The following is a 17,024-nucleotide window of genomic DNA, read 5'->3' on the forward strand; positions in this document are numbered from 1 at the left end:
ACAGAGACTAAAACTTTGTTTACATGAGACCACTAATCCTGAGGGAAAAAAAGTCCAAAATTGGAGAAGTAGGAGTAAAAAGATTGACGAGTACCAATCTTTTACAAAGCATGATGTGCTGATTCCAGTTTTGGCTGACACCAATTTATTTTGTTTGAAATGTTGTTAAATACAACAAGAAAGTTGCAGGGTTGGAAAAAGTGGGATGACTACAGTACTGTTTACTGAAAAAGTGCAGCCATGGCGTGGTGGGCGGGGCTAAAAGTCAGTCAAACCTCTCACAGCAGAGAAAAAGGACAATGAGTGATTTTTAGACCTTTACTGAGGCAGATAAGATCAGCTTCACAAGCAAGTATCGAACGATCACAGATCTCCCAAAATTAAGGAAATCGGCACCAATAAATCGGTGCACCCAGAGAAGTCAGACTTCTGACTTTTTCATCTCAAATTTCTGGCTTTTTTCTCAGAATTGTGACTTTTTTTATTCTGATATGACAGATTTCAGATGTTAGATGCAGAATCCTGAGAAAAAAAGTCAGAATCCTGGCTTGTTTAATCTCAGATTTCAGTCTATTTTTCTCAGACTTCTGACCTAATGATGCGTTCACAACAAACGCATTGTGTGCGTCAAAAACAGCTCTGACGCTTCGAGTTCAACGCGTGTTCACTTTGAACGCAGACACTTTACATTTTGCTCCACACCCAGCGTTTTGCGTGTCTGGTTTACGTTCAGAGTCTATCTGGAGTCGCGTCTACGGCGCGTCAGACGTGTCAAGATCGCTACAGCCGTTGTTTTCCGTTGCCGGCTTATTCGTCGGACGCGCTTGACGTCTCGAACGCTTCCAATCGTGCTGCAATGGGCCCTCGTCGCGCCTCCACATAGACTTTGACTGTAAACCAGATGCACCTGATGTGTGAAACGTGTTTGGTGTGAATTAATCTCTGAATTCTGAGAAATAAAGACTGATTTCTTCTTCTTTTTTTTTTTACAGTGGTACTTCCTCCTCCATACAAGGGGCTTCCTGGTGCTGAGATTTTAGCAAGCTGTCAGAAAGTGAATGCATCAGTAAATGGTTCAGTCAGTCTCACTGTAAAACTTTACTTCTGAAGGCGATTAGCTTCTCCAAATGAACGGCTTGAAGATTTATATGAGAAACAATGGCTCATAAACAACACCTCCCACTTCATCATGACAATGCAAGACCAACGGCTAAACTGGAGTTTCAGTATTTACCAGTTATTGGAAAGGTTTGAATCTTACGGGGTTCCTAAGTTGTTTAAGACTTTTCTAAAACATTTTAATTTCAGGGGAAAAGGTGAGCTATTCTTCCAGAAAGAGACTTCCATGGCAATAAAATTTACCCGACATTTAGTCTGAATTGTCTAAGAGAAGCAAATAGGTCTTGGTAAATTGAAATAGATTATAGGACCTATAGCAGTGCTTATTAAAAGGATTTGATAGATGTACACATTTGAGCTTGTGTGTGTCATCTCTGTGTGTTGATCACAGAAAACGCATAACAAATTCAAACTTGTGCACCTAATCCTATTAAAAAAATAAATCAAAAATCCTGGCACTTGCATGTCGCATAATCACCGCACCGTGAAAAACGATCAGTTCAAATACATCATTAAAAGTCTCAAATTAATTTGAGATTCATCCCGATGGAACCATATGTAAACTAACTTCAGCTCTAAACTGGGTTCGGATCGCCAAGTCAATTTGTGCATGCTTTTATTCGTCTTTTTTGCACATTCTGGGCGTCTGTGTGGTGGGGAAGAGGGGCAATTATTGGGGGCTGCATATACTCTGTTTCCCCTGGGTCCCTTGTCAAATATCATTAGCGTCAATAGCACACAGACACACACACAGAAACTACACCAGAAGAAATGGTTTTACATGAGGTCTTCCAGCATGTGAACAGGCAGGCATGTGATATCATGAAATGTAACCGTAATAAGCCACAAAAAGACAACGTTCCACACTGTAATCACAGCAGCCCACTGAACTACACACACAGGTAACAGTTAGATACAGAGGGTTATTTTAAAGGGGCACTATTATGTGTATTCCAGGCACAAAGTGGCATTTTATATCACAATAAAGTAACTATGTTACCTTCAGTTGTCATAAAAGTGCTGTATATATCAAATATGACTTAAAAGAAATTTGACCTTGTAATTTAACACCTTGATTTGAATTGGGCCTCTGTCTCTTTAAGAAGAAACTTCTGCTCTTTCTGAAACTCCGCCTTCAGGAAGTCATCCCAATATGGCTCCTCTATTAACCCTCTGACAACGTTTTTACCAGCGTTTCACTGAGAAGTAGCTCCTATAATGAGCTCAGCAGATGCTCAGTTCCACCAGATGTTTGCTAATTGCTGCTCGCTAGTCTGAAGGAGCTGAGGGAGGGAGGGGAGCTCTGTGAGGCGGCAGCTCGGAAGCTTGGCATCTGTCCTCAAAGGCGGCGCTCTGTCCCCCCAAGCACTTTGCACAGCTAAATGGTTGCCATGGAGACGAAAGGATTTCTCAAACATGCATGACAGGATCAAAGCAACACTCCAGGTGTGTTTTTGAGGAGGGAAAAACATTATAACATGATATAAAACTCAAAACAGTTGACTTTATGCAATACTGGCGCTTTGACTGTTGATACTTTTACCTCTTTAGTGTTAATATATGAAGAAATGAAGGACTTGTGCATTTATTAAACGTGTCTATGTTCATTTTTACTACATTGCTGAGGTAAAATAAAATGTACAGTTTTCCTAGTTCAGCTTAGTTTATTTCGCACACCTAAAATACAAACCAAAGATAATAATAATAAAAAATACTAATAATAATAATGCAACGAAGAAGCCCCAATGGGCTTATAAAATGCTTCCACCAAAATAATAAAGAAAAAATATATAATTATACACAAGAGTACATCAGTTGATCATAAATGTATGAAATACATTTAGTAATCATTACATTAAATCAAAAAGCCTGTATTTGCACAGAGTATGAATATATTCTGCACAGTAGACAGAACAGTAAAGACGCGAACACGGGGACGGCCGTGTCAGGCTTCATCAATATTCGAGTGCAGACCTGGAAAATGAATAAATCTTTAATATGACCTGCACAGTGAAAACATGGGAGCATCTATGTAAGGTCTGTGGAGGGAGGTGAGGGGCATTAGGAGTTAAAGTTGCATGAGGTTGGCACTGGCCCATTTATTAATAGCAAGACATTTGTGGATGAATTGGTGGTAAATTTATTATTATTTGCTCCAGTTTAACCACTAGTTTGGCGCATTCTTGGGAAAAGTTGCCAGGTGTTACGGGTTTAATCACTGCTGTAAGTGTGTGTGGGGGGGGGGGCTGTCAGTACTCCCGTTAATGTCAAACAAACATGGGACAGAAACATGCATGATATTTATTTTTAATCTGTCAATCAAGAGATAATCAGTTTTATTGTAGAGAAAACAAAAGAAAAACCAGAACTGTTTCTAAGTTGTCACCTCAAGTTGTCGAGAAAGGAAGTTTGAGTTTTAGTAGCTGAGTGGGTTAGCTTAGCATTAACAAAGTAGCAGTACTGTCAGACTAAGTGTTGTGATGTACATGGATAACAGTGGATAGAGAGCAGGCATAAGTCAGTTATCCTGTCACAGTAGAAGCAAGTTTTTAAAAGTTACAAAATATGTTTTCCAAGTTACGTTTCCAACAGTTTAAGTTCATTTATTGAGACGCCAGAGAAAATATCAATTGGACCACAGTTTGTTTGGATATTTGAGGCAAAGATGAATGAAGTGCTCTCTCCACCCTGCCTGTTGCTGCTCCCTGGTGGTCCCTGGTGGAAAGCACCCTACTCAATGTTATTAATAAGTTATTGATTAGCTTTTAGTTTTAAATATCTGAGCTCCTGCCAAACTGGTTGTGTCACATTTCCTGTTTTACAATCTTCCCTCCACACCATTGTTGTTGTTTATTTTTATGGCGTCATGAAACTTGAAACTGCTGCTGCGCAAATTACTCAACACGTTGTTGCTAGGTAACCAAAGAATGACTGAGTTAGTTGATTGATTCCACCAACACAGCTAAGCTCGAGTGAGAGGTGGAGCAGATAAAACCTTTCCTCTGCCTACATCGCCCAGAGTGCCGTGCGGTTCTGGATCGGAATTCAGTGAATGTTCTATGTACTGAATATTGAATATTCTATCACGTGTGTTATTTATTGATATTAATCCAGTCCAACGTTATCGTAACTGTAAAAAGTGACATTGTTTTTGCAGTAGGTGCTACAGATTTTTTTGCAAACACTATTTCACCAAGTAACTGTGGTACTTTTACTTCGTAAACAATTAAACGTACACACCTAACGAGGATTCTTAAAAGCACATTCTAGGTTAACATGACTGATTGTGGGTTATTTAAAGTAAGGGCTTTCTACTATGATTGTTGTGACAGAAGAGAGGGTACGGGGAACACTCCATGCCAACAGGGACTTGTCCTCATGCAGCCACGCTAACACGCTGTTGTGCTTTCGAGCGTCGGTTGCTTTGTGCGCCGAACAAACACACTCACATTCAGGCACTCGACTGCAGACACGGTGAGTGCTGCGAGGAGAAAAGTCAAGAGGATTTCTTTGTGTGACAAAGGCACTTGTGTTAATTAGTCACGCTGGAGAGAAATGTTAGGTAGTGCTGGTGGTAAACACAGAAAAGGGTTTTGTGTTTTATTTCATCAAAGGCGTAAACACACGGTCACAGAGAAGGCGGTGATGTCATTCAGCATATGTTATTTAGGTTATGTCTGCCTATAACTAATAGCTAATTCTCCCAGCTCCTTGCTGCAGGGCAAAATATTGATGATAACTACAGGTTTTAATGTCATGTTGTCAACATACCACACACGTGATATAGAAAACAAAAACGGACGCAGCGCTTTGCACCTAACTGTCAACAACTAGACAACATAACTGACATGGAGAGCAAGAAAAATGAAAAATACGAGTGGTTTTGAGTTATTCTTCAACGGTTTTTGTACGTCATTTTTCCCTTTGCTGTGGCGCACTGAACTAAATTAATAAAGACTTTCCAGGTTTCATTTTGCTAACGGAGATGTTCTACTTTCTAATTGTCTTTTTCCCTCCAGCGTTATCCGCATGCGTTGTCCATTCTTGTTTGCTAGTTGTGTTTATAGCTAACCTCGTGTGCAGACTCCATGTTTGGAGCCACTTACAGGCCTGGGGGAGTAAAAACATCATTTTATGATGTTTTCGATGCGCCCATGTAGATGGAAACATTTCTGGAAACTGTCTCGTGTAGACACAGGTGTAAAAAACAAAACCTTCCCATGTGGATGGGGTTTTAAAATATTTGCTCCCATCTTAAGCACTGCATGGCATCATGAGTGGTGGTTTTAAAATATTAACTTTCAAAATCATTCAGTTAGTTTTTAATTCAGAGAAATAACTTTTAAAAGGGTCACGACCCCACCTGGTTTCAACTAAGAATTCAAACCAGCAATAATTAAAGTAATACTTAAATATCAATTTTACATCCCACAATTTTTCAGCTAAACGTGTTCGCAAACTCAAACTGCACGTTTGAACACGACTTCGATATTCATGACGCGGTTGTGGTATGGAATTGATAGAAACAACAAAGTTAAAAGTTTTCACCTTCAGTTGGAGCAGTCATCACAGTTTGAGATCTTTGAACTTTTTATGCGGTTAAAGCAACACTTACCAGAACGGTAACGTGAAACCCACACGGAGCCTTCACGTTCCGTCCAGATAGAGCTGACAATGTGTGGCCCTCAGAGGAGACGAGCGGCTCCTGTTCGCTTCTGCTGCTCATTAGTTTTAGGGAAGGAGCCGACGGTCGGCCTGTGATGTCGCTTCTTTTCATTTAACCGCCGCTAGAACGTGTGAAGCTGTGAAAGGAGACTGCAAACACACCAAAAAGCACTAAAGTGGAGATTTTTCAAATAAACTTAATCCGCTCCCTCTTTCTCTTTGCAAAATGGCTAATTAGTCGCTACTTTTCACCCTCGCAATAATTGGCGAGTAGTCGGACATTTTAAAGTCTTTCACTGGCAAACTACGTCTGACCTGGCCAATCATATTGTTTAATAAGTCAGAAAAGTGACAGCACCAGCCAGCAGGCCGAACAAAGCACACAGAGATTCTCTCCAGCTGAACGCAGACAGAAATGATTCCATCTTATGTATTCAGTTTCTGTTTCCAACAACAATATTGTTTTGTTTTATTATTTTCTAGCATTTAATCTTGTTGCATGTGAAAGGACGCAGAAGGAAGAGCCAAAACATTTACATTTTAGATTAAATTAGGCTGCGTTAGAGTCTGAGTCGGCTGCGGCCGCTTAAGAAGGCGGCTCCGCTGCATCTTAAGCCTGTTGCTTCACCGGAAAACGTGCCAATCTGAAATCGACTTCCCTTTGACCTGCAGCATCTCTAGCCAAAGGGTTTGTGTGGCTGGGGTCAGGTAGAGGTCACACAATACTGTATTCCCAGATTTCCTTCCTACAGAACAACTATATAAGCTCCAGACGGCCTTAATCTGTCCAACCGTGGCTTCAGAGTTTCTGACCAAGCAGCACCACCCCGCTCTGCGCCACCTTATCACAATTTGCCAGCTTTTACTGCAGCAGGTGCTGCATCAAAGCAATGCAGCACAGCAGGGAGACCGACATGAGCAAATGGTAGTTCCTATCCATATGGAGTCCAGTGCCCTACACACACACACACACACACACACACGAATACAAGTAGAGGAAGACAGAACAGATCCAACAGCCTATCTTTGGCTCGCCCACATAAATGTCCGCTTGGCTCTGCTCTGATCACATAATTGCCGAGTACACACCTCTCCCACACATCCTGCACACGCACGCACACACACACACATATCAAGAAAGCAGACAAGGCAGCACACTCAGGCAGCTTGCTCAAATATACTCTTAGAACCAGGATGTATACATATGCACATCCTCGCAAGTCGGGGTGGCGAGAAGCGGGCACTTCACACGTAGAGCCGTGCCTGCAGTCGTAAGCGCGCCACGGTGCAGAAAACAGCAAACAAGAACGCCCACCAGCTCACCCACACAGGGAGCACAATGACGGGAGAGCGAGCCAGAGACCTGCAGGAAGGAGAGAGGGGCGAGAAAATCCAAAAAAAAAAACACACCAACACTGTAGCAAAGGAAGAGTGGAAGGAATCAATCTTTTCTTCAATTCCTAAAGTCCAAATAGACTATAATGATGGAAGGATTTGTTACATTTACAAAAGGAATATAGCTGTAAAATTGTAAGTCTTATCAAACATTCAGCTGAAACATCCTGCGGGTTTGCCTTAAAATCTAATCCATATTTTTAACAAGAGCTGTCCGCTCTTGTAGCTGTTGCTACCTAGTAGAGGAGTGTGAAGTTTGCATGAAACGTCAAAGTGCTCATGAAGAAGGTCAGAGATAGCCTATTAAAAGCTTAAGCCTCAAGTAGATCATTTAAGCTTCTTATCACAATAGTTTAACAAGGAAAAGTGTTTTTGAACAGTCCTGTCTTGAAAATGACATCATAGAGCTCAAACTATGAGCCTAATTGTATAAGAAGTAAAGGTGAAATACATGTTAAAATTAATGCTAAGATAAGATCAAACGGAGCTTTGGGAATAAATTCATTTAGTGGAAAAATTATGTCTAAAAATAAAATTATATATACATGTTTTTTTTGTTTTTTTTTTTACCTAAATAAGAGTTTAAAATGTAGCTTGAAGCTTAAATCATACAGTAACAAAAAAAGCAGTTACTGGTATCAGGGTATGATAATCCAGGAAAGATTCTCATTGTAATATTCCATTGGAGGAAAGTAATGAGATCTTGGAGTAAGTACTTGAGTGATGTTTCCTTTATCAGCTGTATGGCGCTAACACAGCCCAGCGACTCGCCCACCTGTTGCTAGCTAGCTAATAAAAGCTTCCTGTGCTTTTTACATTCCTTGTAAAACAAAATTATTGCTTTCAAAAAAAATATTTCCTGTTGCTAGAAGCCTTAGGCATGGATACTGATGGAGCACCAGTCATTTGTTTCAAGATTGCACTGTTTTAAAGCTGTAGTTAGCAAGCGACAGGTGGTATAGCCGCTACAGCAGCTAGCTCGATTGACCAGTAAATTCCTTTCCAATTCCAATGTTGCTAGCTAGCTAATAAAAGCTTCCTGTACTTTTATGTTGCTTAAAAAACAAATTCAATGCTTTCAAAAAAGTATTTCTGGTTGCTACAAGTACAGACAGTCCGTGGCATGGACACTAATGGAGCACCGATCATTTGTTTTAAGATAGCACAGTTTTAAAGCTATTGCTAGCAAGCTAAAGGTGGCGGCTGCTATAGTAGTTAGCTTGATTAACCAATAGCTAAATGTCAGCTTATGTTCCTTTTTAGAGACCAAAAAAAGCAAAAAATAACTACACTTTTGATTAAATTAACATATACAAATTTGTAAAACCATGTATATGGTCAAAACATGATGACTATAAGAATGGATACAATTTGAGGAGCAGTTGTTACTTTTCTATTTTAAACTAAATAAATTACATTTAAATTAAATTACATAAAGTCAGAGTCATAAAGTCAAAGCTTTGTTTAAATTCAGTGACGCCCTGGAAATTTTACTCAGTTATTATTTATGCATATAATCTAACATTTTTATGGGGTTTTTTGGCCTGTCCACATTGGTAGCTGGAGAGGAACTATGTAGAGAAAGAAGAGGAAGACATGCAGTAAATAGCCCAGGGCTGGGCATTGAACCCAGGCGAGCTGCGTCCAAGACCGTAGCCTCAGCAGACGCTGCCTGCTCCATCACTGAGCCGCGCAGCTACCCTCAAGGTTATTACATCGTGATCCTTTTCAACCGGTGCATTCCTAATCTAAAGTAAACGTAAATCGATGAAGTTAGAAGAATTGTTTTCTTGAGCCGGTCTGTAGCATGGATTTAATGTTTAATAATCTCGTATGGCTCCTCCATCTTTCCTTAAAGCCTCTTCGTGTTTTCACCTCTCCGCTGGGCTGAATTTGCTGTTGCTGGTGCTTTGCGATAAATGACACAGTTTGTGAATCACAGAAAGAGCAGCGTCATCACAGTAGGGGTATCCGAATCCTTGGAAATAGAAACTGATTGAAGAAATATAGTAGTCCTTCATAGAGTGCGAAGGCATTGCAGGTTAACTGACAAGTTTCTTCCAGTCAAACTGTTTTTCTCACTTTGCAGTTTTCATGAGAAGCTACAGATTAGCTGGTTTGACTTCAAACTTTCTACACACATGTAGAAAACACAAATAATCTCAGAGTTTTTGATTGTGTTTTTTATTCCTAAAATGTAAATTGTATATTTGAAAGTCCATTGGCTGTTCCTTGTTTGTGATGACACTGAGCCAGAGGTTTAGTCTGCATGGCAAGTACTGCTTCTTTCTTTAAACATGATTAGCAATAATCCAAACCCCTCAAATGAAAGCAAAATCTCACTAAACATGAATGAATCTATGAAATTAGGGGCACTTTGTAATTTTCTTTGAATCTTAAGACAAACACCAACTCTAGCGTGAAAAGGATCAAGACCACAATCAAAGGTTTAGAAGGCAAGTTTCCTGTGAAATCCTCTTAACTTATTATCAACAAAAACCGTGCGATATGATTAGATTACAGCAGAATCTGTTCCAACTGGATTGCTTTAATTCGATGAACAAGTTTGCTAAAACCTGCTAAGTCATTTTCGGCGTTCAGCGTCGTCTGCAGGAGTTGGCAGAGGGAGCGGAAGAAGAAAATTACAGATGCCGTTGGCACAGTTTGATGTTACTGATCCACTGACTTAAAAAAAAAATGAAAAAGTTATTTAATTGTTCCCAAGAAAAACAATGGAATCACGAAAAGCTGTGAATGCATTGGCAACGCTCCTTATCCCCCCATCCAGTGCAACACGGCGCTTTGGAACTCCGTGCGGTACGTCGATGCCCCAATCAAAGTCTCCCACCGTCAGGCCAATCAGGCAGATGAAACACGTCGATTATGAATAACAGATCATCAGCAGATCTGTCATCGGCCGGCTAGCACACACACAAATGAGCAGAACCGCAGCAACGACGACGACGACAGCAGCTCTCAAAACCGGCGACACACGCTCGCCCCCAAGGCAGAAAAGGACAAGCGGACACAAACCCGCCCGGGCTCCCACATACGGTTTAGGAAGTGGAACGTTATCTGAAGTGGCGATAGCGGGGGAAAGGCGAAGCCGGCTAGAGCAAACAAGTAGCAGATAACCACTAAATCGAGTTAAGCGCTTCGGGAGCCGCCGGAAAGCACAAGAGCGGGGAAAATTACAGGGGAAAGATAGATGTGGTATTTATTCGACACAGAAAGGTTGAAGAGTTTGAATGAGAAAGGATGACGAGGCAGCAAACGTCGACAGACGGCCGCGGGGCGTTTGAGGACAAACGGAGAATCGGTGAGAAATGAAAGGCGGATGGAGAAATTTCAGGGAGAGAAGAGAAGCCCAAGTTTTTAGGGGAAACGGATCAGAAGGACTAGAGCTTTCATTCTTTTTGAATCCTACCTGAATTTCTCTTGGTGATGTACTTGACATCGTCACAGGCTCCCGAGGCAAAGAGGAGGAGAAGGGAGAGGAGAGATAACGTCTTCATCTCCCTATTCGCCACTGGCTCCTGGAAGTGGGGCAAAGAAAAGAGTGTTAGTGTTCATTCATTTCAAATGGAGCTGCACAATGCATCAAATCGCAATTGATTTTTCAATATCAGTTCTTGGACGCAGTATTAGGTAGGATATCACGTTTCAGCCGCCAAGTTTTAAAACTTTCCAAATTCTGGAAAGTCCAATCGAAAGTACGCTGCTAAATGAGCTAATGGAGGACAAAAATAAACTTACTGTTACAAGAGAATCGTTTATCCGCTATCAACAGTGGCCATGCTAACTAGCATTAGCATTAAAGGCAGGCTGTGTTGTGTTGAACTATAGCTTAGCAAGGAGCAAGTGGGAGGAGGTGAGCATGGGAGTGACTGACAGCGCTAAGACCCTCCTCCTGGCTCTGATTGGTTGATTCTGACTGAGTGTCGTATTTCTACAGTTAGCACTGGGAGAAGGAAGAGGAGCTCCACTCTTTCCACAGATTATCTATCTTATACTGTCACAACATTAGGTAAATATATGTAAAACAAACATACACACACAAAAACTTCTTTTTGTAAAAGTTACATACTGGAGCTATAATGGCATGATACTGGGTTCAATAAAGGTCACACAAATTGAAGTAATTTGAACAAAGAGAATTTAAAAAGAGAGAAAGCTGCCTGAGCTTAGAGAGATGCTCTATTTGGCAGCACAGATTGAAAATAAAAAAATAAAAAGTAATGATGTGGTTTGTGTGCTACGCTGTAGGAGGAGTTCTGCAAAGAGGATAAAGCAAAGTTTGAAAAGCATAAAAAGTGGCACCCTGCCATTTGTAAAGAAAAATACGAGTGTGCAGTGGTTTCAATTTTATAAACAACACAAATATGGCCAAAAAAAGAGTGATGACAAAGTAAAGTTTGGAAGACGCTGTAATATATTATTGGGTTTTTTTAGCTGAAAAAAGTAAAATTTTCTCAAACTTTATTGAGTTTAACCAGTACCCAAGAACAACGCTTCGGAGGCACTAGCCGTCGCAAACACAGTTTAATATTCACCCATGTAAACTAACTCTGATGTTCTCCTTCTCCAAACAGCAGCGTGTACACACACACACACACACACACACACACATCCACCCATCCACACACACACAACAGGAAGGACAGAAGTGAAAATAAAGATTAGCTGTGCCAGCACTCGCTTCATGATGATAAATGGGAATTCAGACGTCAGCTTGAATTCTGATTGAAATCTCATTCGGCCCACATGAACAGTGGGACAGCAGATGACACGGTTCAGGACGGCGCCGATACGCCAGCCACCGTTTCGTGCTTTTGATTATTGGCAGCTCAATAATAGAACGAGAATGCGAAGCAGAGAGACCAAAATGTAATATGTGATGGCAAAAAAATAATAATAATAAAAAGATGAAATATTCTGCGTGCCGTCGCTACTATCAGCCAGGCTCCATCTGTTTATTTCATGGAGCTGCGCTCCCCAGAAACTTTTATTTTTAACTTGAAGAGGGAGAATCAAATACAACTGGTCTAAAACAAAACTTTAAATCTTTAATTTCTTCACCCTTAGACAAACCTATTTTCTAGCGAAGATGGTGATATGACATAGAAATGCTAGGGGTGTGTGTTACTGGGCATTTTGGTATCAGTGCAATAGCAAGTAAATACAGTGCTAGTATCAACAATACAGATACCTTTTGAAATATTTATATAAGTGAATAATTTGGTCTCTTGATTTAAGTTAGTTGATTGTGATAAAATACAAGACAAATATTTTAGATTTTTTTTAAAAAACAACAGAAAACAATGCACCAGAATAGAAATCATTTCCTCATTAGGTTTTAGACTCATTGCAACGTGATGCTCTGGATCCCGGCCTGCAGCGTCCTGCTGGAGAACCAAAATACTGCTACTACTGACGAGGACTGCCATTGGTTTTAGCTGTCAAGTTGTCAACATAATGCGCTAAATCTTAAACGTAGCGAGATATATAAAAGAAAAAAGGATGCAGCATTTTGCTACTAATTGTCAGCTTTAGATGGCAAGGTCCCACGGTGTCACATTTCACAGGTGAGTTAAAAGTTTTAATAAAATATTTAAAAGAATAGCGAGGGAGAGGGAAGTAGGTTAGTTATGCTAGCTTGACATTGACTATCTTAATATGTAGATGTGCTGCAGGATTCAGTGTTTTGATTCAGTTAAAACAGAAAAAAGGCGACACGCACGCCGACTCTCTGACAGATCAGCAGTAGAGCAGGAGTTTAAATGAGCTAATTGACCACAGCTGTGTTCAGACGATCACTTATTAATAACCACAAAATACACATCGAGCCTGAACACATGATACTACAGCAAACTGAATGTACTCTTCTTTGTGTGAGAAATGTTTGTGTGCTGAATCCTGATGTACTAGCGGAGCTGTTGTCAGTCCATTGCCATGGCGACAGGTCTGTGTGTAGCGTAGCCGTCAGTGAGAAAATGGAGGAATATGAGTGGTTTTGAGTTGATCCTTAATGGTTTTTCTGTGTTATTTTCCCGTTGCTGTGGCGCACGGCACTACATTAATGACACCTTCGTCTCCAAGTTTTATTTTGTGAACAGGATTGTTCCACTGCGGCGGCATGCAATGTGTCTATTACACACAATTGTTTTATTTGGATAAATTTGGAACAGTTAGGTATGTAACCTAAATAGGAATACTGCTTTTACTTCAAGGGTTAATATTCAGTCATTTTCATATTTTAATTTGAATATGATAATTATACACCTTTACATAAGTGTATGTTTTGGAGTTTCAGTAAGATTTTCTTATCAGCTGCCTGTGGTTAAGGGGGGAATAAAGGCAGCAGACATTTTGAGTTCAAAACATTACTAAGTTATGAAATTCTGTTCTCAAACTGAACATATAAGCTCTTAATATTTGACCTTTGAATTCATGTCACCTGGCATGAACTCTGAAGAAACTAAAGTTATTTGCTGGGCATAACGGAGAGAGAAACTGTAAAAAATGATCGATCTTTTCAAGCTTGTAGCGATCTTATACCAGTACTCACCTGGGTATTGACAGAATTGATATTTAAATCGACACCTCCAGCCTTAGTGGTGATATTCTGTGGAGTGTCACACACCACCAACAACCTGCTGCGGGGAAACTGACTGAAACGGCATCGTCACAGATTATAGGCTGCATCTGTGCTGGATGGTTATCGTAACGCCGTTTATTAGCTCCTGCTAAAAAAAACAGCTGTTTCTGCTTTTTATTCACTTAATCACAAACACTGGACTTAATGAGCACTTCTTTGTATGCAAATGTAAACCTTTTGTTGTGGCCTTGTAATAAAAGAAGCAAATTACTCTACACTGTATGAAATGCCAGCTGGGAAACAAGTCAGCAGCAGTTGTGCTCAGTGTTTTTCTATAATTGCGTTGCAAATTTTTGATGTTGTATTTCTTTAGGCCTCCAGAAATCACTAATTAAAGAAAGTTGATTGCAAAGAAATGAATCCTCACCATGTCTGAAAGTATAATATTTTAGACAGCCTTCAACCCAGTATGTAGACACTATGCCAAACCAGGCCGCATAATAAGGTGACATATTTCATAGCTTTATGTTTCACAAAATAAAATTCTCGTCTTCACATTTAGTCAAGTGTGTTTTTGAGTCAACAGAGGAGGTAAGGAAAGACACAATTTAAACAGATTATGTGTTATCAGACTAAGTTAAGTACAGATAGTTTATTTGAATGTAGAACATGTAACAGATAAAAACGTAGCCATATATTATGGTACCTCAACTCAAGGTTCTAGGAAAGACTTGGGTACATAGTGTAGGATAGAAAAACCTATGGAAACTCTACCCATTGATTTTCCTTGAGAAGAGGTTCCATACTATATTTATCCGTTACAAGTTCTACATTCACATAAACCATCTTAGCTCAAATCTGACAACAAATGCATGGGAACCTCTACCCATTCATTTTCCTTGGTTTTAATTGGCTGCACCCCCACAAGCATAAATAAGAAAAACTAGATGTTTGCTTTTGCAGTAGTGCTAAGATGGTTTCCACAGTGTGTATTAATACATATTAGGGTAATTTGGTGATTGAACTATTAAATACCTTTTTTGGGGGGCAGGGAGGACCTAAATATCCACTGTGACTCTGACCACTATTGCAGAAAAGTGCCTTCAAAATTATTCTTGGTATGTACCAAAAATGCATCAACAGGCATAAATCGTATTAACATGTCAACTTATTTAAGTAACTTGTGGCGAATGGTCTACCAAGTTTCTAACTAAACATTTATGGAAAGTTAAACCACAAACACCATCCAGGAGTTCCAGTATCAAACACGACCCGTCCAAAAATCCAACATGGATCACCAAATGTAGAATGCAAAACGTATGTTTTTCATTTTGCAAACACATCAGGAGTACGAATGGAAACGCGAGAAATCTAAAGACCATAACACAACATGACAAAATCCATTTCTCATAATATATAGTGAAGGTATACAGACCAAATTTAGCTACATTTGAGCCTTCAATCGTTGCTTCCGACATTGTAGCTCAGTGACGGATGTTTCTTTGTGGGAGGAGCGGCTTGTTGGAACCTCACTCTAACATTCATCAATTCCAAGCTAATCCAGGTGCTTTAATGAGAATAATATAGCTGCACATTAACGTTTCCTTCTCTATCTAACTTCATTAACCTCTCCTCACTCTCTGCTAATGAGAGGAATGGGCTGAGCCGTTTGGGCAGATGGGTTTCTAAAGCTGGCCAGAGCTTCTGAGAGGTTTCACTAACTTCAAAACTCGGCTGAACTGCTGATGTTTTCTGGCAAACAAACAACATGAAAAGGAAAACTCTTGCCACAGGCAGGGATGTTAGTGGAGCTCACGTTGTTTGACTCAAGATTATCGATCAGTAACTACTTACTATTGATTACTTTAGTGGGATTGTAACACAATTAGCTACTTTGACACTTCTTGATTTCCTAACATTTAAACCAGAAGTTACTAACTTACCCAGACCTACTTAAAAGTTTGTTCAACTGTATTTAAGCATTATTATGTTTTTGTTATTATAGCATTATTAGCGTCAATATTATCATTATTGCTGTTAATACTATGAGCTAGTATTATTAATACTTTTACCTACTGTAAGCACATATTTGAATGTATTTGATTAATCCACAATCTGAGAGGAGAATAAAGGTATATTGCCACAATTCTTATAAATAGGAAGAGATCATAGATGTGATGTTGTTGGAATTTAAGTTTATACTTTTACCCGCTATTTTGAATGTTTATTATTTAATGTATTACTGTCATTTTATGTGCAATTTATAATATTCAATAAGCTTCAAAATTACAAAAACTGTATTTAGCACTGCCGAGCTGACAATATCTCATAGTAATAAAGCGTCTGTGACTCTTTTCAAATCAATATTTGAAAAGAATGCTCAAATATGACTTGATTTTACTGCATTTTATTTCTGGGAAGGTGTTATATTAATATTTCAACCTCGTTTCCCTGTGGGTTTATTCTCATTTCCGTCCATTCACATTTATGACCTTTGGGAAATTCTGACCTCTGATCAAACCAAAATAGCTTTCAGTGACCTCTTGCTGGTGAATATTGTTATTGGAGTCATATAATCCCATTCACATTATGAGTAGGGCTGGGAGGTGATACTTTATATGATATAGATATTTTTCCACAGATGCAGTACATTAAAAAAAACTGATTCACGTCTAAACCATGATTGATTCTGATTTAGTAACTTTTCACTCAGCACGATATGATTTGATGCATCAAATAAGAATGAAGGAGGGAAATAATGTCATGTGACTGAGCTCACTTACAAAACACCTGGAACTCAGATAACTAAACAATAAGGTTCAGTGAAATATGAAAAACCTGACAAAACACATTTCTTCAAAATTGATTTCTCTGGAAAATGAGCAAACATTGCAAAGAGGGATTGTTGTAATGAAACATGAACCTGTCAGACACACGGAGCAGACGGATGCTCCTTATTTGTACAGCTTTGGTCTCATAATACAGATTTTAATTCCAATTTCTCAGAAAAAATTGTTGATTAACAGCAGCATTTTTCTTTTTGTCCCAGCTCTCCTGTGAGAGGTCATTAATTATGAAGCACGCAGGAAGTCCGTGTTTGTTTTCCTTCCAGGTGTGTGCTGTCAATTCTGTCCAATGGGAGCAATGATCGTCAGCCGTTTGGGTTTGTTTACAAATTGGAGCTCACTTGGAAAATGTGCAATGTGAACGTGAAGTGTACCAAACAAAAAATGTCAAAGTCTGCTTT

At 39.6% G+C, this 17,024-nt stretch overlaps 1 protein-coding gene across 4 annotated transcripts in view; it reads right to left on the reverse strand.

The window, feature by feature from the left end:
• il1rapl2 (interleukin 1 receptor accessory protein-like 2) overlaps nt 1–17,024 on the reverse strand; it is a 382,929-nt gene that overhangs the window by 304,368 nt on the left and 61,537 nt on the right. For all 4 annotated transcript variants that reach the window (XM_028008405.1, XM_028008407.1, XM_028008406.1 and 1 more), the window contains exon 2: nt 10,607–10,715. In XM_028008405.1, coding sequence (XP_027864206.1) covers nt 10,607–10,694 — 88 coding nt within the window. In that variant the 5' untranslated portion in view covers nt 10,695–10,715. The remainder of the gene's footprint in view (nt 1–10,606; nt 10,716–17,024) is intronic.

Source organism: Xiphophorus couchianus, chromosome 23 (genome assembly GCF_001444195.1).
Source record: "Xiphophorus couchianus chromosome 23, X_couchianus-1.0, whole genome shotgun sequence".
Taxonomy (NCBI): domain Eukaryota; kingdom Metazoa; phylum Chordata; class Actinopteri; order Cyprinodontiformes; family Poeciliidae; genus Xiphophorus; species Xiphophorus couchianus.